Here is a 24,956-nt window from a genome sequence, read left to right as displayed (position 1 = left end):
GTTATTGAAATAGCAGTGAATGATAAAAAGTTTTTAAATATTTAATAAAAATAAAATATATTTCCATTTTCTACAATTAAAATGCATGAAATCAAGCATGAAAAGAATTTTTTTTTAAAAAAATTTATCCAAAATTTTTCATAAATTTTTTTTTTATTTTTTTCATTTCTTAAATAATTTTCATGCAAAATATATAATGAACAAACAAGTTTAAATGTAAATGACAATATCATCGTCCAGAAACAGAAATATATTACTCAAATTTTAAAAAGTATATCATTTATCATTCATTATCAAATTTTATCATTTCGATTGACTAATGTTTTCAATTCTCAGTTTCTATTGTATTATATTTTAAATAAATAAAATAATTAACTAAAGTTATGTTAGCACTAATACTTAATTAAAATTGCTGTATTATTGTGTTCCTAGAATTACATTTTAAATGAATTTTACAATTAATATGTATATATATATTACTAAAATATTATAATATTTTTCATTTAAACATTTTTTATATTTAACTTTAATAAAAGTATAATATTAATTTTAAGTTATAATTTCAATTACATATTTTCTTCTTCTCTTTTCATTTCAGGTTGATATGATTTGAAGTGTAAAAAGGAGGTTAAATCGGAGTAAACTATTCCAATAAAATAAACCAATCATTTCATTTATTATCAGCAGTTATCATCTTTGTCTCTTTCTCTATCACTATTCTATTCATTCCTAAAGATTATTTACTGATAAGTGGTAAGAAGAAAATTGTTGAAAGGTTAATCAGATCACTTTATCAGTAAATATCATTATCATTCTCTCTCTGTGTGTGTCATCGGTTATGATGAATAACGTTATAGACGGTCGATCGTATAGTTTTCTAATTGCACTAATTGCAATTAATTCTGTTATCAGTTCATATTCAATGCCACGACAAAAATCTTATCATCAGGTATGTATTATCACTGTGTTATCATTTTTATATGTAATTATTATTTATTCTTTAGTTGATAAGCTGTTTTTATTTTTCTTCTTTTTTTTACTCAAATGTTATTATATCTGATATTAGCATAAACTAATATTTTATCATTTGATAACAAATACTTTTAAAAAAATGCCAAATTATATTACAACTGATAAGAAAAGAGAAATTTTATTGTGATAAGAACATAATTTAATATCTATTATTTGATAACAAATATTTTAAAAAAAATGTTAAAAAAGAAATATTATTATATCTAAGATAAACTAATATTTATCATCTGATAATGAATGCTTTATAAAAAGAAAAAATAACGAAATATCTTTTTTCAAAAAAAAAAAAAACAATAAATATTGTAAATTAATTAATTAAAATTTTTTTTTTGGCACATTTAAGATGATAATCATCGCATGAAATAATTTAAATTTTTAACCTTCAAAAAATAATTTTTGTAACATATAAAATTTAAATTTGAATTAATGCATACATTATTTAACAAATAATGTTTATTTAATTTGTTCAAATTCAAATCTTTCACGGAACTCTCCGTGAAAGATTTAAATTCGTTTTCACGTGACGTTTCATTTTATATTTTTTTAAAAAAAATAAGAAAGGAAAAAAGTGACAAAAATTATCAGTGTGTTATCATAATTTGTAAATCGCTATTTCACCTTTATATTATCCAATTTAATTTTCATTTTTTTTGAAATTTTTTTTTTTTTTTTTTTTTTGAAAATTTTGAAGTATAAAGAATTTTTTGAAGGACATTAATCAATATATCGTCTATTTATACATGTTACACGGACAAATGCGCATATATGGCAACAAATGAAAATTTTGTTATGCTTAATTTAACTTTTTATTACTATTTCGCCTTTCGTTTTTTTTTTTTTTTTTTTTTTGAAAAAAGTTTCATTTATATAATTTTATTAAAAATGAAGCATATTTTTATGTAATTTTATGTAGTACAAAAAAAGCAATATTATATTATTAATTTAACTTATTAATTTGCTTACTTTCAACTCTCAAATTAACCTTTGACCTTTTTTCAATAAAGGTTGCAAAAAGTTCGAAAAAAAACTTTGAATTTGAATTTTTTTTCATATTTTTTTTTTATAGCTTGATTTAATGATAAAACGATGCTTTCGTACAATTTGTAAAGATTGGATACATGAATGTCATTGGTTTTGTGATTTAGCAAAAGGAAGGGTTTGTTTAATTCTTTTTTTTATTTTAATTTTCATATGATTAATTTATAAATTTTCGAGAAAAAAAAAATGAATTAGAATGAACTTTTTAATTTTCTATCTTTTTCTTTAGAATATTTTATTTATTACTCTCATTTTTTGTTTTTTTATTTTAAAAAAAATTTAATGAATTCTTTTTTTTTTTTACAATTTTAATTTGAGAAATAAATTTTACTTCTTTCAGCCATTATATGATCGATGTATGGAATGTTTGAGTTGGAAAGGAAGGCATTGTTATGAATGCTTTGATTTGTGATCTGTTTTTTTATTTATGTAAATATTATGATTAACTGATTAATTAAGTAAGTAAGTAAGTAGGTAATTGCATATTTGTAAATATGACATTAATACTTTGTATATCATTGAACATTCAAAATTGATGTAAAAAATGGGTACTTTTTTTTTTTTTTGTTGAAAATGAAATTTCTAGAAAATTTTGAAAAGGAAATTTCTAGAAATATTTATAAAATCTCTGATCTGTGATCGAAGTAAAATCATTGTATTCTGCATAATACATTTTTTCAAATTGTGTTCAATTAAAATAATTTCAAAAATTGCAAAACTTACAAATAGTGAATTTGGATAAAATGTTAAATATCTCACTTACGTCATATAATTATTTTGTGAAATTTCAACAAATTATAAACTATTGAAAGTAGCATTTTATTTTATATAAAGGACAGTAATTCACGTGACATCTTGCTTACGTGAAACACGCTGATTATATTTTGCTAACGTTGACATATAATTATTGTTGAAATAAGTTTCAATTTCTAGCAGCTTTACAATGTAGTTAGTTTTTTTATTTTTTACGTAATTAATGATAAAAAATGTGATCTTATCGTGATATTTCAGGTAAAAATAACTTTCTAAGTATTAATCACAAACTGATAAACAAAAAAAAAAAATTATCCTAAAATTAATTACTACGGTATCTTTGAACTAATAACTAATTAATTATATTTGGTTTCATGCAGCAATACTTGCATGCATGCAATGGCATGAAAGTTGAAAGTTTTGTTAATGAGTAAACTAAAATGTGAAATATAGGAAAGAGTTTTTAAATTTTAAATAAAAAATTAATTTAAAATAAGGCGTTAATTATTAAATTTGCATTTGATATTTTATATAATATACTAAATTTGAAATTTATAATCATATGCGTAAAGAATGCGTGAAGAATTTTTTTTTTAACGTAGTAAACAAAAATTTATAAAAAAAGTATAATGCATAAATTTATCATGAATTATGCAAATTTAAATCCTTAATTAAATTATGAATTAATATTTTAAATTCTATTAACTAAACATATTGCTTGTTTATTAATTGTGTTAAATAAAATATTATTGATAAAAAATTAGATATTATACAGTAATTGTTGGCATTATAGTGATAACGATATAAAATAACATGATAATTTGCTTATCAGAACATATTATAATGATAACCATATTGTTTATCACTACTGGTTATGATAATAATGATAAGACTATAACTGTGTTATCAATTAAAGTATGATTATGCGGGATAGCAATTTATCAGTGAACGTTAGATTTACATCGTATTTCTGAAAGTTTTTTTTTTTCTTTAATTAGTTTTTTTAATTTAAATTTTTTTTTGATTTTTTTATTTATAAGTATATTTTATAAATGAATGATAAAATTTTTTAATTTAAATAAGCAAATGCAAAAAATTAGATTAATTTAAAAGAAAAAGAAAATAAAGAAATAAATATTTGTTGAGAAAAATTTTGTCATTTTATAAAATTAAAATAGTTAAACTTTTTTTTTCCATTTTAATTGTCATCTAACATTATTTATTATAAAGGATTACATTTGCGCATAAAATATTTAAATCGCTAATCTGTTCCATTACAAGGTCAAAAACTTGTATAAATTTATAAAATAGATGTGAAAATGAAGTAAAATAAAAATTTATTGAATTAAAAAAATTGATTAAAAAAAAAAATTATTTAAAAAAATTTGGTTTTTTTTGCTAAAAATTTAATTGCTAATTGCAAATTTTAATATTTTAATTAGCATTAAAGAGAAATGAAGAAAATTTTAAATGAAAAAAAAATTTTTTAAAAAAAATTAAAAAAGTACTGAGGTATACAAAATTATTAAAATTTTTCACTTACATTTATTTTATATTACTAATTAATTTGATAAATTTTGATAGTTTTATTTTATAAATTTTTAAATTTATTTCAATTTCAAAAAAAAAAATAAATTATCAAAAAAATTAAACATATTATTATCGTTGTTGTTAGGCTAATCCTATGATCATAACCGGTTTAGTGCTTCGAAATAGTATCCGATAAATTCCGGAAGCCGTATTAATGTTCCTTTTTTCTTTCGCTAAACGGAAATCAGAAATGTTTTTTGTTTCGTTTCTTGAATCATTCATAAGCTTTTAATAAGCTTTTAATAATATTTCATTAATTTTTGCACTTTTTTTTGGACTTAATTTCAAACTTTGTCTGAAATAAAATTTCAATAATTTCATAAAATAAATATTAAGAAAATTAGTTTAATTAAATTTAAAAACACTTCAATTAATATTTAAAAAACATAAACATAATGTATGATTAATTTTAATTCAATGCATTTAATTTCATATATATATATATATAGCACTTTTTAGTTCAATAATTTAAAAATCAATAATTTAAAAAAAAATTCATTGACATTTGATAAAATCAAACATTTAATTTATCAATTTTTTTTTTTTTGAATTCTATGCTTAATTTTTAATTAAAATTGGTGCCATAATTTTTATAAAAAAAATAAAAAAAAAACTTTAGTATTACTAATAGTTATCAGTGCAGTTATCTTTTTTTTAATTTTATCATAACTTTTAGCAAAACAAAGAAATTAAAAAAATATTACAAAAACATTTGTTAAATTTATAAATTTGAAATATCAAAAAAAATCAAAAAAAGGGCGAAGTTTGACGATAACACTTTTATTTTCACTTTAAAAAATATATTTAAATATTTTAAATTCAAAAATTAATATTTATCAGCTGGAAAAAAAAAATGATAATAATAATAATTGTTCAAAAGAGGAAACGATGGTAAGTATACTTTATTAAAAAAATATTTATACAAAAAATAATTCATCATGAATTGATTTTTATTTATTTAAAAAAATGGTACTTCAAAACTTGTTTTCTCATTTAATATCAATTTTTTTTTGAGCTTTTTCTTTTGCCGTAACTAATTTTAATTTTTTTTCTTGAAATTTGAAATGGAAATGTTAAAATTTAAATTGCATTTTGATTCATTTCAGTTTTTTATTTTTTTTTTATTTTTATCATTTTTTTTCCTTTTTTTGTTTAAAAAAAATGTTTTAAAAATTTTGATTTAAAGATTGATTTTATATTTTGCAAGAAAAAAATGAAAATTTTCTTTTTGATATTAATTTTAGAATTGGATAATTAATAGTTAACTGAATAATTAAGTAACATAAATTGGAGAATTTGGAATTTCAAATGTAATCGCTTTCAAATAATTATATTAGTTATTTCTGAATTCTGCATTTTTATACAAAATTTAAATAATTATTTACTTTTTTCTCTATTTCAAATTTAATTTCAGTTATTTGTTTACTTAAATCATTTTTATCATTAGGAAAACAGTGATGACTTCCATAGCTCTACTGATAATTTCAAGAAAATGCTAGAAGTTACAAAGATTATCAGTATAAAAAAGAGATGATTGAGAGTAAGTAAGGAAATAATATTAGAAAAATAATATTAAATCGAAATTAGGAAAAGAAATAAATCGAAAAATTAAATCGAAATCAACTGATAGCTAAGTTATCACTTGGTTATAGTAACAAGTGATAAGAAACGAGAGACAAATATATAAGTTAATTAGTTTCGATGATAATCAATTTTGAGATGATATTGTACTGATAAAAAGTTAAGCGTAAAATTCGAGTACACGTTTGCGTGATAACAATTGCATACGTAAATATAAATGTAAAAGAGAAAGCGTTGAAAATAAAAGTAAAAAAAGAAAAATGAATTACTTAATTTCACTATTCTCATTATTGTCATTTGAAGCGGGCGGACGGTCAAACCTTATCAAACGAATTTTTTGTTATCATTCAATGTTGCTAGCTTATCATGATCGTAAACAACCATTATCACTAAAAGATTTTCCAAAAGAAGGTTCAAGTTTTCAAGGAAAAATTGCTAATTATCAGGTTAATCATTAACTTATTTATTTTTATCACAGTTTATTGAAATTAGAAAATTAAATAATTGTTTAGCAATTGCAAATTAGAAATAAATAATTTAAAAGATAAAATAATAATATTAAATTACTATCAGTGAATATCATAAATTATCAGCTAATATTTGTGTTATATAAATAAATAAAATTATTATTTGTAAACATAGAAAATCATAATTAAAATATTTTTAACTGTTAAAAGAATTGTTTCAAAATTTTTTAACTTTCAAAAAAAAAAAACTTTTTACTCGTAAAAATTTTACTTTTACTTAATTTTTATTTTGTGAAACAAATTTTTATAGCCATATTTTATACTGCATAAACAGGTGATCAAACTTCTTGGTAAAGGTGGCTTTGGCGCTGTCTTTCAAGTACAATCATCAATTGATAATAAAATGTACGCTGCTAAATTAGAATCATACGGACATTCACGTAAGGTAAGTAAAATCTTTTAACAAAAGTAATAACTTATATTTAAAAAGTACAAAAAGAAATCAATAATGCTAACTTTTAATGTAAAGTAAATTATTTAAAATAATTGAATTTAATTGCTTTCTTTTTTTGAGGTTCTTTTAATGGATTGTCTTGTCTTACGTGGTGCTGAAATATTGAAAAGTTCACATTTTTGTAAAATTTTTGAACTTGGTAAAGTAGAAGGAAAATTTCGTTTCATTATTATTACAATGGTAAAATTTATATTTTATCTTAATTAATAACTTTTTAAAAATTAAAAAAAGCAATATTGTTATCATTTAAACATTTTAATTTTATTAATTAGCATTCATTATTTAATTAATTAGATTATTAACTGTTTACAGTGATATTTTATTTTTATTTTATTTAACAATTTATTATCATTTCACTTAGTAAAATAATTTGAAAACAAAGACAAAAACAAAAAACGAATCAGTAAACAAATCATTTAAACATTTTAATTTTATTAATAAACATTCATATTAGACTATTAATTGTTTACAGCAATATTTTATTATCATTTCACTTAGCAAAAAAAAAAAAAAAAAATGAATCAGTAAATAAATCATTTAAGCATTTTAATTTTAATTAGACTGTTAGCTGTTTGTAATAATACTTTGTTATCATTTAAATTTAAAAAAAAAAATTAAGAAAAAAAAAGCGAATGAGTAAATAAATTATAGTTGGGTCCAAGTTTGCATACATTACGAATATCACACGAAAAAAATCATTTCTCACTTGGAACAGCACTACGATTTGCACAACAATCTTTAGAAGCATTACAGGTAAGTATGATAATTTAATTTTAATTTGGCTTAATTTAGCTTAACTTAACTTAATTTGGCTAATTATTTGTTTATTTACAGTATATATGAAATATCATTAATATAAAATAAATAACTATTTGAAATGTTTTTTGGTTTGTTTTTTAAATTACCTATGTTTACTGATTGATTTATTATCCTAAGTTTTATTATTTCAAATTTTATCTTCATTTCAAATTTAGCCTTTTTTTTTCATTTATTTATTTCAATAAAGTATTTTAATTTTTTTTTTTTTTTTTTTTTTATTAAAATTTAATTTTATTTATTTAGGATATGCATTCCATTGGATTTCTTCATCGTGATGTTAAGCCATCAAATTTTGGCATTGGTCGTCCAGAAACAAATGATTCTCATATTGTTTATATCTTTGATTTTGGTCTCGCTCGACAATTTGCGTTTGTTTTCTTTTTTTTTCAAAAAAAAAAAAATTTATTAAAATTTTTAGCCCTTTTTTTAAACCAAAAAAATAAAAAAAAGTTGGATTTCAAGGAAATAAATGAAGTATTAATTAAAGTTATTTAGTTTTTTTTTTTTTTTTTTTTTTAAATTAATTTTGCATAAAGTAGTGTTAATTAAAAATTATTTAATTTTTAAAAAGTAATTTTGTTTAATTTCAGTACACGTGATAAAGATTGTCGTATTCCACGTAAATCTGCACCATTTCGTGGTACACCACGTTATGCATCATTATGCAGTCACAGAAAGCAGGAACAATCACCAAAAGATGACATCGAATCATGGTTTTATATGATTGTCGAATGGACAGTAGGTACTCTACCATGGCGTAAATTAAAAGTAAGAAATTTAATTTAAATTAAAAATATAATCTGTAAATTAAAAAAAATTTTAATTTTTAATTTAGAAAACATTTTAAATATGCACAAATATAATTTTTAAACTATAAAACATTTTAAAAATTAAAAAAAAAAAGAAGAATAGCAATCAAAAAAAAAAAAAAAAAGTAAAATAAACTTAATTTAATTTAATCATAATTCTTCAAACAAATTATATTAATTTTACATAAAATAAATCTGAATATTATATAATATTTAATCAATACAATTAATTCTATTTTTTTTTTTTTTTTTTAAATCAAATAATAATAAAACTTTCTTTTGTTTCTTTATTAAATCTTTTTTATTTTTATTTTAAAAAAATGATTAATAGAAAATTTTTTAATAATTTTAGAATCAAGATCGTGATATGATTATGCTAATGAAAGAGCAAAGTCGTGAATTAGATGGCATAAATTTACTCCTAGATGGTTGTCCATTACCGCATTATCGAATGATTATGCAATACATTGATAATTTACAATATGCTAGCATACCAGATTATGGATATATTTATTTCTTACTTAAACATATTGCTAAGGTATAAGTTAAATTAATTAAATAATTATTATTATTTTTTTTAAATAAATAATAAAAAAAAAACAAACAAATAGACAAAAAAAACTTCAATTTTAATACTTTTATTACATTTAAAACAAATCATTTCTGTTAGACAAATTTATAAATGTATAAAAATTAAATTTGCCGAAAATAATATTACAAAAAAAAAAAAAAAAAGAAAAATCAAATTTCATCTGATGAAGAATATAAAAGGCAAAAATGGGAAAAAAAGAAATGAAATTTTAATACTTTTATTATTTAAAATATTATTCTTGTTTTTCTCAATTTTAATATTTTTATTACTTTTAAAACAAATCATTTCTGTTAGACAATTTTATAAATGTATAGAAATGAAATTTGCGGAAAATAATATTTACAGAAAAATCGAATTTCACCTAATGAACCATTAGATCATGATCCGGAACATCCATATTCTGGTACCGAAACACCACCATCATGTTTACCATACGGTGTAGTTATATCAACTACCGCTGAAACCATCAATAATAATGATATTAATAAAAAATAATTAAATTTATGAATTTATCATTTCTATTTTTTTTTTTTTTTTTAAATTGTCATTTTTTTGAATTAATGATTTAGCATTTCTAAATCTTTCATAAATTTAAATGTTTCATGTTTTTTATTCTAAAAGTTATTACAATAAATTCTATCATTGTTTGCAATATTTGATCAATTGAGTGGAAATTTTTATTACTTACGCTTAACGTACGTCAATAACGCAACAACGTTTAAAACGTACAAATATAAAATTCAATATATCATTCATAGTTTTAATATTTCTTTTCAACATTTTATTTCACATTCCATTCATTTAGTAAAATATGTTTTGATTAATTTGAATAGATGAAGGGTCATAGGTCAACTGAAGAAGAAGAAGATTAATTGCTGAGAGATTTTTGATCTCAGAATATTTTCAAAAAATACATCTGCTTTGTTGACATAATTTGATTTTAGCCATTTATGAAAAAGTGTCCATCAATTCAATCATCTTTTTGAATTTACCCGAGGTCAACATGTATTATTATCCTATGACCTTTAGATAGTTTTTTTCCTTTCATGTCAAGAAAACAGTTTATCTTTTGTTATACTTCTAGCAAAAGAAAAGTAGATAATTGAAGGTCAATTAGCTATTCAGCAAAGAATGGAAAACATCTTTAAAAAATTTTTGCTAAAACTTTTTCAAAAAAAAAAAAAAAAATTACAGTAAATAAAATTAAATTTATTAAAGATCAAAAAAATTGTTTTACATCCAATTTAAAAATTAATTATAATTAAGCAAAGCTCAATTTCATTCATCTTAAAAAAATTTTTGCTAATACTTCCTTTTAAAAAAAATTACAGTAAATAAATTTAAATTTATTAAAGATCAAAAAATTTTCTTTTATATCCAATTTAAAAATTAATTATAATTAAGCAAAACCCAATTTCATTTTTGTTTATCTAACACAAAATAGATAAAATATTTTAATATAATCCGTAATTATTGTAGTTGCTTACTACGTAATTGAAATTTTTTAAATGAAAATTCAACTAATAATTTTTATCATCAATAAGTGATGAAAAGTAAACAAATCAGTAAACAAAATAGTAAATAAAATTAGAAATTTACATTTTTTTTTCTTTTTTTTTTGCATTGATTTACTACTATAAGTAAATTTGTTTGACAATATGCAATCAATAAAATAGTCTATGATAATAAATAGTAATCAGAGAAAAAAAGAATGTCAAAGGTCACATTATACCTAAGTAATAGAAAGTAATCACAGTTATAAAAAAAAAAAAAGAAAACAAAACATCATTATGGATTATTTTAGCTATCATTTTCCCATCATTCTCATTCCTCTAAACGGTTGATTCGTACTTTTTTTCCTGCTTAAATTAAAAAACAAAACAAAAACAAAACAATTTTTTGTTTTTGTTTTTGTATACAAATTTAATAAATAATAAATTTTAAGTTCAATAATAAAAAAAGTGAAAAAGTTTTTTTTTCCCCATATTAACATAAATAATTCAATTTATATAATTGCTAAATTAATATTTAAACTGTTTAGGATATTATAATTAAATTTTAATTAATATTTTAAGAACAGTTTTTTTTTCTTTTTTTTAATTATCAATTTAATTATTTATTATTAGTAAAATTTAAGTATTAATAATCATTTTTTTTTTATAGCAAAGCAATAACTGATTAATTGAAAATGGAAAAACAATTTCAACAACTTATCATCGATGATGCTTCACGTAGCAAAACTATGATAAATCAGAATTGGTTTAAACAAAAATCAAAATTTGGTAATGCATTCCAGGAAACTAGAATGCTAATTAATGAAAGAATAAATGAATTAGAGACACGTTACGTACGTCTTTATTTATTTATTTATTTCTTGATAATTACTTTAAAATTTTTTATGAATAAATTTAATGCATTAAATATTGATAGAAGTAAGAAATAAGATAAAAAAAAATTTACATAAAGATTATTTATATTCATTTCTTATAAATTAAATATGACAATTACAAATGAATAAATTAATTAATTATATAAATCTATTAAATTGCATTTTGTAAACGAAATATATCAAATAAGTAATTTGGAAAAGTTAATTTAATTGTAATTGCTATTGTTGTACTCTAATTATTAAGTTTTAATATTTGAGTTAGACTATCATAATAAAAGATCAAAATTGCTTTTTTAAAATGAAAAACTAACTTTTAATTCAAAATAAAATATAATAACGAATGATAAATTTAAAAATTGCACAATTTTTAATTTTCTTTTTTTTTTATAATTTCAGGAGGAATTAAGCAATAAACGAAATAATTTGGATGATAATAATAAAACAGAAGAAGAAAAAGTAAGTGTTTCTTATGTAAGAAATATAATTATAGTAATCACATTTTTTTTAATAAATAATAAATTTTAAAATAAATTTATGTAATATTAAAAAAAAATTTTTAGATTGAAATGAATTTTGAAATGGATGAAGTAAAAGATCAACTTATGATTATGTATCATTTAAATAAGGTGCAAATGTCTGACGTGAAGAAAATTCGACGAAAAATGGATAAAGAACGAGAGGTTTTTGAAAGTTATTAATTTAATTTAATAAATAATAAAATGTTGAAATTATTATAATGTAAATAATTATTATAATAAAAATAATTACTTGCAGAAAAATAAAAAAAATTTTATTAAACGAATGGAAGATTATCAACATTATAAAGGATTGCTACAATTGATGCAAAATTGTGAAGTGAGAGAAGCATTTCGTACAAAAACAAGCGGTGCAATTGTTAAGTTTAATTTATTTTTTAATTTTATTGCAAAAAGTATTAAAAAAAAATTTTTTTTTTTTTGTTCAAGAAAAATTAATTAATTATTTGATTTTTTTAATTAAGGAATAAATCAGATATTATCATTTTATTGCATAAATTATTTTGCTTAATCTTTTGTCTTAATCTTTTTTTTTTTTGTGATCATAATTATAACAATTTTTGATCTTTATGTAATCAGCATAAAATAGTTTGATAATTACTTCTTTAGAGTAATTAGCAATTGTATTATTGACAAATTAATAACTTATCCATCACTTAAGAAATATAAAATTAAAGTATTAATTAATTAATTAATTATTATCAGAGATTAACAGAAAATGAATTGGACTATTTGCATTGGCTAAATGAAGAAATTAATCCATCAATTAATTTGGTTGAAAATAATTACATTTGGCGCAAGAGAGTGCGTGAAAGTGCTTTGAAAGCAATGGAAATTATATTTGGCACAAATAAAACAATCAATGATTGTTGGACTGGTAGGAAATAAATAAATAAATAAATAAACAAATAAACAAAAATGAAAAAGAAAAATTAATTAAATAAGAAAATAAATAAACAAATAAACAAAAAGGAAGAAACATTAGTGCATAAAATAATAAATAAATTTTTTTTAAAAAATTATCGAATAAAATAATTTTTAGACTTTTTCTTGTTTAAAAAATATTTTTTTTTATTTATTTTCATCATTTTAAAACGTATATATGTATTGTTTTTTAACGTTTGTAATTAATAATTTATTATTAATTTGTATTTTAAGTTATGATATCAAATATTTTATAATTTAGGTAATAATACGAAACGCTTATTGGACCGTATTAGTAAGTGTGATTTTTTCAAAGGTCGCACAATGTGGATTAATATGGCAATGTTTAATCGAATTAATGCAAGCTCATTTCCAATTTTGGGATCATATCCATATCCCTATTATAATTATTATAATAATGAGGTTTCATTTCTTATTTGTTTATTTAAAAAGATTAAATATAAAATTTTATTTTTTAAAAAAAAAAAAGTTTAATGTTAAAATGATTGTTTTATTTTTAGCATGCATATTATCAATTTAATCCTGAAATGGAATCAAATATCAAAACTTCAAACGATGATGATAATGATCAAAGATTAAGCAGTAATTCTGCTAGTAAACTTTTTCTTTTTTTTTTTTATTTTTATTAATTTCAAAATAATAGCTTAATTAATGGAAAGAATTTCAAATGAACAAGTCAACAAACAAACAAACAAACAAAAACCAAAATCAAAGCTAAGTATTAATTTTTACGATTGAAATTAGCATATTTGAGTTGTAAATGTAAAATTAAAAAATTATTTTATTCAAAAATGCGAAAAAATATTTTAATATTTTTGCAGGTAATTCAACTACTCGGCAAAAGAATACACAAGCAAAAAAAGAAAATTATAAATTCATAAAAGGAAGCAATAAACCAGATGGTTAGTTAATAATTAAAATATCACTTTTCTTTTCTCTTTTGTTTTTTTCTAAAATTTCAAATATATTTTTTAATTTTCTACTTTTTATTATTCAATAAGGCGCTAAGTATTAATTTTTACGATTGAAATTAGCATATTTAAATTGTAAATGTAAAATTAATAGTTAAAAAAAGAAGAAAAAATATTTAGAAATTTTTTTTTTTAAATTATAATAAATGAAAAGAAAAAAATAGCCATACGAATTCATTTTTTTTTAAAAAAAAAGCGAAATAAAATGAAATATTTATTAGTGTTTATAAAAAGATTAGTTTAATTTTTTATTTCTTTAATAAAATTATTTGATAAATAAATAAACATAAATGTGTCATTCTATAAATTAAAAATATAAATTTTGTTTTTATTTGAATCTTTGAAACATCTTTTAAACAAAATATTAATTTTATATTTACTGAAATTTTGCATTAACAAAATATTAATTAAATTTTCAGATTACTATCTTTGCTTCAACTATTATCCTGCTCGTTTCACTGCAGATGTTAATGTACCATCAGAATTAGCTGGACGACCACCACCAGGAATATTTCGTTGTGATTTTTAATTTAACTCATTTCAAATGCTAATTATCTCTATTTTTTTCGTCTTGCTTACTTATCCAAATAAATTTTAATTTATTTTTTTTTTTTCGTTTCGTTTTTTCTTTTTAAATTTTCATTGCAATGATTGAAAATTTTATCTTCAATGCATGATAAAATTTTTATAAATATTTAATTTTTACTTAATTGTTTACATCCATATGATATGAATGAAAAAAAAAAAAAAAGTGTATAATTCATCGTTTAATTTCTTATTTTTCATTCATTGAATTATCTCAGATTTTTTTTTTTTTGCATTTCATTTTCGCTTATCACTTTGGATATGATTATTTCAAATGAAATTATTCATACTTTGAATATTTCGTTTGTTTGAGTGGCAAGTACAAATAAATATTTAAAAATTATTTGATTTAAATAATTTTATTACATTAAATTAAATTTGAAACAAACTATTGAAACAGTTATTTTCATCAAAATTACACTTTAGCAATTTTTTTTTTTTTTTTTTTTTGTTAATTTGGCAAAATTTAACTAAAACAGATACTATGCAGAATTATCAGTATTATCAATACTGATAAAGTTGTGAAATGATATAAAAATTTGCTCAATATAAGAAGAATTTAACTAACAGAAAAATAAAACATAATTATTGCTACAGCAATGGCAGAGATAATCTGAAAAAATTAAATTTTAAAATAGCAATTCAAATTCAAATTTATTCATACAGAAATGATTTCTCATTGATAAGAAAAAAAAAACTTAAGTTTATATCGAATTTGCATATCGAAAGTTATTTACAATTCATCAATTATGAACTTTTATCATTCCGTTTTGTTTATTATTTTTTTATTAACAAAAAAAAAATTAAAGAAAATCGATGAAAGTTATTCAGCGTGGTGAACAATGATCGCAAGATAATATTTGAATAATCAAAATATTATTATAGTGATAAGCACTATTCAGATCATGATAATCATGATCTTAAAACTGATATTAATCAAAGATCAAATCTGTAAATTCAGATTGCTACAAGTTTAACTTTTATTTCTTTCATCGTATATTTTCATCGATAACTTTCATATTTTATCTAATAATTATCCTATCAACTAATCAAATATTTTGAAATGATAAATTATTATTCTATTCTGATTGATTCATTTGCAAAAATTTGAAAAAAAAAAAAACGATAAACTATCTAACTAAACAGTCGTTAATAAGTTTTGCAATTTAAATTATTCGATAATTTCATTCATTCAAGTCCTGTCCTTCTTCTATGTTATCAGATATTGAAAAAAATAATTTCTTAAACTTTTTTTCTTTTCGTTTACTTTTTATTAAAATTTCTGAAAAAAAAAAACTTTTTAAAACTTTAAAAACATTCAGTCGGTCCAAAAAAATTAAATTTTACTTTATTCATAAAAGTAAAAATTTAATTTTTATTTACCAATAGTTATCAAATTTCTTTCTCAGAAAAAAAACTGTAATCAATTAAATTAATTAATTCAAATTATTCAAGTAATTAATTAATTAATTCAGATTATAATTCTTTTAGATATTTTCAAAGCAAAGAAAGAAAAAAAAAAAGACAGAAATAGATGCAAGAACAAAGTTACGATGATATCATTTCCAAATGGAATTCCGGAAATGATATTATCAAAATGTTGCTTACTGATAAAATTCAAGATTTAAAGGAACAAATTGTTAGTTTTAACAAATTTCTAACAAAAAAAAAAAGTTCATTTAAATATTGCAATAATACTTATTATTATTACTTTTTTCTTTCTAAAACATATTTCATTGATATTAAATGATATATTTGATAATTAATTTAAATTATTATCAGTCAATTAATTCATTATGTACTAACTTTCCTTCCTTTTCTTCTTGCTTTTATTAAAAAGTAATTAATTAATTAATTATTAATGAAAAAAATATATATCATAAAAATATTTCTTAGCTGAATTCTTTTTTTGTTTTTTTTTTTTGCAGGAAATGTTAGAAATGGGACAAAGACATTTAAGTGCTGGAAATATTGCATGTGCAAATCAAATGGTTTTGCTTTATCACAGAAAATTAATTTCTTCTTTACTTTCATTTTTTTATTTCAATGATAATAATAGTTGAAACTTTTTGATAACAATTTTGTTTAGGTGATAACGATGATAATGAATCAACTTGAAAATTAATTTCTTCCTTACTTTCATTTTTTTATTTCAATGATAATAATAGTTGAAACTTTTTGATAACAATTTTGTTTAGGTGATAACGATGATAATGAACCAACTTGAAAATTAATTTCTTCTTTACTTTCATTTTTTTATTTCAATGATAATAATGGTTGAAACTTTTTGATAACAATTTTGTTTAGGTGATAACGATGATAATGAACCAACTTGAAAATTAATTTCTTCTTTACTTTCATTTTTTTATTTCAATGATAATAATGGTTGAAACTTTTTGATAACAATTTTGTTTAGGTGATAACGATGATAATGAACCAACTTGAAAATTAATTTCTTCTTTACTTTCATTTTTTTATTTCAATGATAATAATGGTTGAAACTTTTTGATAACAATTTTGTTTAGGTGATAACGATGATAATGAATCAACTTGATGCTCTAAATAATGTATTGAATGTTTATTTATCTGAAATGACAATTAGAAAAAAAGCTTTAATTAAGCAAAGACAGGTTTTTAATTATGCTTATTTTATTTTAGTTTTTTTTTTCTTTTAATTTGCTAATGAATAAGATAATGCTTGTATGATTTAAATTTTTTTAGTAATGAAATTCTTGCAATAAAATTTTACTACTATAACTTTTTTAGATGATAAAGAAGCATTATCATTTTTCATTTATAATTATTTGAAATAATTATTTTATATAAATAATTATTATCACTAAATTAAGTTTTTAATATTTTCTAGAAAAGTATAAATAAAAACATAAAGTTAAAAATAATTTAATGCTTTACAGAGAGATCGAAAGCAATTTGTAGAACAAATGATTGCTTTACTAGAATATAAAGAAATTATCGCCAATACGCAAATTCCGGAAATTAGCTATTCGCTTGCATCCGGAACAAATGGTGCTATAGTATGTTTGAATTACGTTTTTCTTGTTCAAAACTACAAATTTAGCAAAAAACATTTCAAAATTCAGCTTAAATCCTTTTTCTTTTCCTGGCATCGATACTATCAAACAAGAAAAACAAGCAATTTTGTCATCAGGAAAAAAAATGAAGAGGCGATTTTGTCACCAAAAAAAGGCGGTTTTGTCCTAGTATATTCCATTTTTGAAATTGAATAGTGTAAAATCATAAGAATACTAATTAATATATAATTTTTTATAAAATTTTCATTTCTTCCTGAAACTAAAATGATTAAATTTGATGAATTTGTTGTAATTTTATTGATTAAAAATAATTTTCATCAATTTTTTAACAGAAATTAAATGGAAAGGAACTTACACTTTTGAATTTGCTACATTTGCTAATAAATCCGACGATAAATTTCAAAGAAAATAACAAAATTCGTAGTAGGAAATTAAAAATTGCTTTGGAAAATGGAATAAAAGTGATAAAAGATTCATCATTTCGGATTATTGGTCATTATACAGGTGAGAATTGACAAATTTGAATTTAATAAAATTTACTTTTATTTTTGTAAATAGTAATAAACAATATTTTTAGTTAAATAAATAAATAAAACAAATTGTAAAATTTAAGAAATGAAAAATTTTTATTCAACTTTTTGATAATTACATGTTTGACTTTTGCTTTGTTTTTTGATGCTCTAAAAAAAATTTCTTTAATATAAAATTTTTTTGAAAAAATTCTACATTTTTACGTGAAATTGTATAAAATTTGAAAATGCTAAGCTATAAAATGATAATTTCAAGGTCATGACATCAAATGCTTGCTTGACCGTGTTCGAAATTGTCAACTATTAGCCAATATGCCATCTTGGTTGGAAAATATGATTGTCATTCAACAAATGTCATTTATAGCACCAGCACGAGTAATTTTAATTTATTTTAAAAATTTCAAATCATTTAATTATTTTCAAACTTTTTGTCATTCTAGTGGTAAAATTTTACAAACTGATAAATTTTAAATTTTTAAAATTGTTAAAACATCAAATTTTACACATATTTGCTTCACTCTAATGGTAAGAATTCACAAATTGATAAATTTTCAAAATTTCAAATCATTAAATTATCAAACTTTCTCTCATTTTAGCGGCAAAATTTGACAATTTGATAAAATTTAAAATTATTAAAATATCAAATTTTATACATATTTGCTTCATTTCAATGGTAGAATTTCGCAAATTGGTAAATTTTGAAGATTTCAAATCATTAAATTATCAAATTTTATACACATTTGTTTCATTTTAGTGGTAAAATTTCACAAATTAAAAGTTAAATTTAGGCTGTTACTAATTCTGCTTCATGTTTTGCTATTGGTAGTAGTAGCAGTAGTAGCAAATCGAATTGTAGTTCCATTGACACAGATAGCAATGTTGATCAAATTGATAAATATTCTGATACAATGAATTTTACAGATGAAAATTATAAAATTACTAAAAAGGTTAGCTAATTTTTCATTTTACTTTACAAAAAAAAAAAAATTGTCACCTGAATTTAAAATTGTTTTTTTTTTTTATTAGCTAAATATTTTTAGCCAAATTATTGCAATGATAATGAAATATTAAAAGCTAACAGTGAATCGTTATCAACAAATAGTGGACAACAAATGACAACAATTAATAGTACGTAATTTTGTTTAAAAAAAATTTTTAAAACTTTTTTTTAAAAAAAAAAAAAAAAAAAAAAAAAAAAAAACTTACGAATAAATTGTAAATTGTAGGTGAATGTAATGTCAAATGTAATAATTTTGCTAAAATTTGCTAGAAATTTTTGCATTAATTAAAATTGAAATTATAATAAAATATTATTTAAAATTTGCAGCATTTCCTTTTTTTTCTAAATTCTTTTAACAATATAAATGTTTAAAAAATTTTAAATTTTATTTATCTGTAATAATTCGATAATACTCTTAATTAATTAATCATTCTTAAACAATTTCAAATGATAAAGTATTTAGTTTAATTTTAGGTATTTAATTTTTAACAGAATAATTACTTTTTATTCTCTTTATTGTTTTTTTTTCTATTTTTATTTTCCTTGTTTTATAGCTATTTTAAATGCTCAACAAAATACGACAACGTATGATAAGGAAATATCAAACTCAAAAAGTAACCAATCAACAAAATTATCAGTTAATGAGGAATTATCAGTTAATGAGAAATTATCAGTTAATGATAATTATCAATTATCAGTTAATGGGAAAAATGATATTCAATTGAATTTTTCATGCCAATTTCACATTTCATCGCTTTGTATTGGATTATTTGTTGGTATTGTAGCTTACAAAATGTGCAAATCATTTTTTTTGAAAAATATAATTTCATAAAATTTTTAAATTTAATGAAAACAACTTTTTTCGTTGTTTCTTTTATTAATTCAATATATTTGCAATGAATTGAAAAAAAAAAGTTATCAGAATTGATTATATTTTATCAAATTTGAAATGATTTCATTCGCTTTATTTCATATTATACATATATATTTACTCATTTGTGACAACATCTACTTTCTTTACTTTTTAAATTTAACTTAAAATTTTACTTTATCCAAATAGCTTTTCATTAATAGGCATATTTCAATTGTTTTCTCTTCAATCAATTATTTTCCATTGTTCCATTTAAATTATTTTACAATTTTCCTTAGTTTTTTTAGTTTCCTTTGCTAAACATTGATAATATTCCAATATAATTGTCGCAAATTCAAAACTGATCTTTTTTTTTATAATTTACTATTCGGCATTGATTGATTGATTGATCGATCGATCAATTATTTTACAGTGCTTAAGAGGCAATTTTTTTTGATTTGATTTTAAATATAAAATAAAAACAAAAAAATCAAAATGCTATATGATTATGAGTTATACAACAACAAAAAAAGCTTATAATAATTTAAAATTTTTGAAATAATTTCTGCTTCATCTATTTTAATACAATTTCATAAATTAGCCAACTTTATGCAAGAAATATTTGATCACAGAGAAAAAAAAAATTAAATGATCGATTTTTTTGTTTGTTTATTGATTTGCTGCAAACAGTGCAATAAATTTTCAGTTCGACAAAAATAACTGAAATGAAAAAAAAAAAGTTTACAGATAAAAATAATAGAATTAAATAAAATTGAAATGCCTGACATCTAGAAATGATTTCTTTAAGCGAATAATTTCATCGTTATCGTAGTTTTTTTGTCGAATTAAGTAAGAACTAAAATGGAAAATATTCAATAAGCTCTAATGATCAATCTAATTAATGATCAAAATTCTTGATTAAATATTTTTTTTTTCAATTTTTTCAGTTTTATTTTATTGGAATTTACAAAAATGTAGGAGCAATTTAAGTAAGATATTGTTTTTTAATTAATTAGGAAGAAAGTTGTTGTATAACAATTAGTTATGGGCAAATAAAATCAATATTTACTTTCATTATACTTTTATATTCATTAGTAAAATATTTTTATTGTACTTTGCTTTTCTTTCCTAACTCAAAAAATCAAATCCTTACATTTTCTTGAAGCGATAACTTGAATCGATAACTTGGGTCAATAACTTGAATCAATAAAAGATTTGAGAGGTCAGCGCAATTTTCTCAGATCACATTTGTTCATATTCGCAATAGTAAGCTGATAATTATGTTATTGAGAATTTATTGATAGCTTCTACTTTATTGATTCGTTTTTTTGAAACAATTTTTTTATCATTCTCGACAGCTTATTTCAACTTTTGATTAGTTTTTGATTAAAATGTCAAAGTTCAAATTGACTCAAATGCTACATTCCATTGTTTTTTTAAGAAAATTCATAGCATAAAAACTGCTGTTACACGTGAATTCGTTAATTCGTTTATATTTAAAAAATGTAATCATTTTTTATCAATTTACTACTTTCAATAAATTTTCTTTTTTTCATTCTTTTTTTGAAAAATGATTGTTCGATGAATATTGCAGGTTTGAAGTAAATATTATATCAATGGAGAATCAGTGCTCTGATATGATATCATCAGATCCAGCAGTTGAAATTAAAATATTTAAACCATTTGATAAAGTCGAGGAGCTGCTTCGAAAAAGGCAAAATAGTCAGAAGAAGCGATATGTTAGCTTTATTTGCTAATTCATTTATATTTACTTACTTATACTTAATCTTTTCCTCCCTGTAATTTTTGGCATTTTCTTGGAGTTAAAATTTCAAAAATTGAAATTATCAGTAGAGCTGTAGAAGTTGTAATAATTTTCTGAACAAATAATATGAGAAAATATGTAATGATAACAATTAGAAATTATCAATCGATTCTAGAAGATATCAAAGATATCAACGATGAAATCAAAAGATCGAAGAAGAAGCAGTAACCATATTAAAAAAGAGCTATATAATAATTGAAATATTCAATTTTTCAACCTTTAACCTTTGACCTTAACGGGGGTTCAATTGAAGTAAAAAAAATTGTTTATTTTTAAAAGAAAAATTTTTTTTCAGCTGCAACTAATGCGCTGGAGACAAGAATTGAAATCAGGAAATGCACTTGTTGAGCATTATGTATGCTTTAGAAACAAATTGAAATGAAGTAGAAAAAAAATTTCTTTTTTTGAATGAATAAATTAAATTTAAAAACTTAAAATAAAACTAAGATAAAATTTAAAATTAAATTAAAACAAATAAATTAAAAATAAGGAAACTTAAACAATAAATATTAATGGATACAATAATTGATATTATAGTGGTATGGAATAGTAATTAAATTGTTGAAGTACATATGAATAATTTAACTTTAAATTAAATTTTATTTTAATAAAGGGCAAAAAAAGTACTTAATTATTTATATATATACAATTATTTAATAAAAAAAAAAATTATTTAGGTGCGTACTGATTACAAATTAATTGAAGCAAAAGCTCAATTAGATTTATTGAATGAATTAGTTGATACATTTTATGATGATATGATAAGATTGAAGGAAGTGATAGTGGAACAAAGAGAGGTAAAATATTTTTATGTTTATTTTTTTCTTTTTTTTTAAACAATCAGTTTATACAATGAAATTATACTTACTCATATATAATCTAAAAATTAGAAAAAAAAAGCCAAAATTCTATCAATTTATGATTCATTCATCAAAATATTAATTTAGTAAGCGATTAATTGATTTCAATTAAAATTTGAAAATTAATTCATTTGTAGAATGATCAGAAAGAATTTACAAAAAGAATGGTGGATATTATACAGTACAAAGAGATTGTCAAATGGTTACAACAACCAAAAATAAGAGAAGCTTTTTGTGATGGAACTAATAAAGCTAAGGTATGCTTAACAAAAAAAAATTTTTTTTTAAATGAAATTAAAACTGATAAGATTTAGTATTTTAACTGATAGTTATCAGTGTTTAAGCTTTAAATCGATATGTTTACACTAAGATTCAGTTTTATTTGATTACTTTCTTGCTACATTGTCTAATTAATTGTAATTAATATTGATAATATTTCAAAAAATAATTAAATCTTTTTTCTAATATTTGAATAATAAAAGAATTAATTGCACTTAAAATGATACTTTTTATTTTTTGAAAATTTATTAATCAGTTATATCTTTTATTATTATTTAAATATTAGAAATAATAACAAAAAAGAAAACAGTAATAGCGTAAAAAAATTATTATTTAGGTATTGAATGAGGAAGAAATGTTACTTTTGAAATCATTACGTGAAGTGATTAATCCAAGAATAAGTTCGTATAATTATGAAAAAATTTGGAAACGTGTACTACGTGATGCTGCTAAATTAGGCATGAAATTAGACAGTGATGAAGATGAAAGAGCTATTGGTATAATTATTAAATTGAATTTATTAAAGTGAAATAAAATTTATGAATAATATTTCTCTAATATTTGAGTAATAAAATAATTAATTGCAGTTAAAGTGATACTCTTTATTTTTTTGATAATTTATTAATCAGTTATATTAGCAATTGATGATAAAGAACAGTAAAATTTGCATATCAAATATGAAACGGATTTTTTTTTTTTTTAAATTTAAATTTATCAAACATTTCAGGTCATTGAAAGATGATTATTAATTTGAATTTATTAAAGTAAAACAAAGAACAATAAAATTTACTCATCAAATATGGAATGGATTTTTTTTTCCTTTTCAAAATTTAAATTTATCAAACATTTCAGGTCATTGAAACATGATTATTAATTTGAATTTATTAATGATAAAGACAAAGGTAAACAAAATTTAAAGATAAACAAAATTTATGGATGAATATATGAGCAATTAATGATAAAAACCAATAAAATTAGTTCATTAAATATGAAATAAATAAAAAAGTTTTTTTTTTTTTTTTTTAAATTTAAATTTATCAAATACTTATCATTAAAAAAATGTTTTTGTTTTAATCAATTTTAATCATTTGCAATACTTTCAACTTTTCATTTATTTTTGCAGTTCATTCAAATGTTTGCAAAAATGCTGTTCAATTTCAAACTGAAATGTCAACCGTAGAAGAAATAACTCAATCAAATGTTCAATTTCAAACTGAAATGTCATCAAATATGGATGAAATAATTGAATCAGAAACTTTATTAATAGATAATTGGCACAGTCCACATATTCCATCAATTTGCATAGGAATGCTTTTTGTCATTGTCACCACTGTAGCACATAATTTTTTCTATTATTTTAAATTTAATAAAATTTAAATATTAAAAAAAAAGGGAAATTATTCATTGCTGATTAATAATTGAGCAAATTTATTAGCTCAATATTTTATATACAGCTAAATTAATCGCCAATTATTTTATCAAATTTATTGTTTTAAATTAAATATAGAATTTATTAGCTCAATATTTTATATACAGCTAAATTAATCGCCAATTATTTTATCAAATTTATTGTTTTAAATTAAATATAGAATTTATTAGCTCAATATTTTATATACAGCTAAATTAATCGCCAATTATTTTGTCAAATTTATTGTTTTAAATTAAATATAGAATTTATTAGCTCAATATTTTATATACAGCTAAATTAATCGCCAATTATTTTATCAAATTTATTGTTTTAAATTAAATATAGAATTTATTAGCTCAATATTTTATATACAGCAAAATTAATCGCCAATTATTTTATCAAATTTATTGTTTTAAATTAAATATAAATATATGGTAATGTTCATTGATATTATATAAGCATTTTTATTTCAATAATTTGTAAACAAATATCAAATTTTTTAAAAGGCCAAAAAAAAGCAAAAAAAATAG

General features: G+C 20.1%; 4 protein-coding genes across 6 annotated transcripts; all 4 read left to right on the top strand.

Annotated features, from left to right (window-relative positions):
• Positions 1 to 838: 838 nt before the first annotated feature.
• Bm17791 (Uncharacterized protein) lies at positions 839 to 2,482 on the top strand (the record flags this gene model as incomplete). Its single annotated transcript, XM_043082271.1, has 3 exons — positions 839 to 949; positions 2,099 to 2,188; positions 2,411 to 2,482. The coding sequence occupies 3 exons, from the start codon at positions 839 to 841 to the stop codon at positions 2,480 to 2,482; spliced, it is 273 nt and encodes a 90-aa protein (XP_042938205.1).
• A 3,772-nt stretch (positions 2,483 to 6,254) lies between these two features.
• On the top strand, positions 6,255 to 9,690 carry Bm2845 (Uncharacterized protein; the record flags this gene model as incomplete). Of its 2 annotated transcripts, none has more annotated exons than XM_043082269.1 (8): positions 6,255 to 6,440; positions 6,772 to 6,906; positions 7,036 to 7,155; positions 7,627 to 7,728; positions 8,038 to 8,162; positions 8,385 to 8,562; positions 8,956 to 9,141; positions 9,541 to 9,690. In XM_043082269.1, the coding sequence occupies 8 exons, from the start codon at positions 6,255 to 6,257 to the stop codon at positions 9,688 to 9,690; spliced, it is 1,182 nt and encodes a 393-aa protein (XP_042938203.1). The 2 variants fall into 2 exon arrangements, with proteins under 2 accessions (XP_042938203.1, XP_042938204.1); XM_043082270.1 differs by having other exon boundaries at positions 6,345 to 6,440; positions 6,796 to 6,906.
• Positions 9,691 to 11,383: 1,693 nt separating this feature from the next.
• On the top strand, positions 11,384 to 14,565 carry Bm819 (Uncharacterized protein; the record flags this gene model as incomplete). Its single annotated transcript, XM_043082268.1, has 9 exons — positions 11,384 to 11,542; positions 11,981 to 12,040; positions 12,145 to 12,264; positions 12,359 to 12,478; positions 12,826 to 12,997; positions 13,307 to 13,467; positions 13,566 to 13,659; positions 13,887 to 13,967; positions 14,456 to 14,565. The coding sequence occupies 9 exons, from the start codon at positions 11,384 to 11,386 to the stop codon at positions 14,563 to 14,565; spliced, it is 1,077 nt and encodes a 358-aa protein (XP_042938202.1).
• Positions 14,566 to 16,155: 1,590 nt separating this feature from the next.
• On the top strand, positions 16,156 to 23,547 carry Bm793 (Uncharacterized protein; the record flags this gene model as incomplete). 2 transcript variants are annotated; one of them, XM_043082266.1, is made up of 12 exons in its annotated part: positions 16,156 to 16,260; positions 16,550 to 16,612; positions 17,537 to 17,656; positions 18,007 to 18,178; positions 18,461 to 18,579; positions 18,993 to 19,151; positions 19,245 to 19,336; positions 21,649 to 21,793; positions 22,175 to 22,234; positions 22,557 to 22,676; positions 22,877 to 22,996; positions 23,356 to 23,547. In XM_043082266.1, 12 exons carry the CDS (start codon positions 16,156 to 16,158, stop codon positions 23,545 to 23,547), a joined length of 1,467 nt encoding a protein of 488 aa, XP_042938200.1. The 2 variants fall into 2 exon arrangements, with proteins under 2 accessions (XP_042938200.1, XP_042938201.1); XM_043082267.1 differs by lacking the exons at positions 16,156 to 16,260; positions 16,550 to 16,612; positions 17,537 to 17,656; ... (2 more) ...; positions 18,993 to 19,151; positions 19,245 to 19,336 and having other exon boundaries at positions 21,671 to 21,793.
• Between the last annotated feature and the right edge of the window lie 1,409 nt (positions 23,548 to 24,956).

This window comes from Brugia malayi (genome assembly GCF_000002995.4).
Source record: "Brugia malayi strain FR3 genome assembly, contig: Bm_v4_Chr4_scaffold_001, whole genome shotgun sequence".
In the NCBI taxonomy this organism is placed as follows: Eukaryota; Metazoa; Nematoda; class Chromadorea; order Rhabditida; family Onchocercidae; genus Brugia; species Brugia malayi.
The sequence above is the reverse complement of the archived record's forward strand: the minus strand, read 5'-3'. Positions and strand labels throughout refer to the sequence as shown.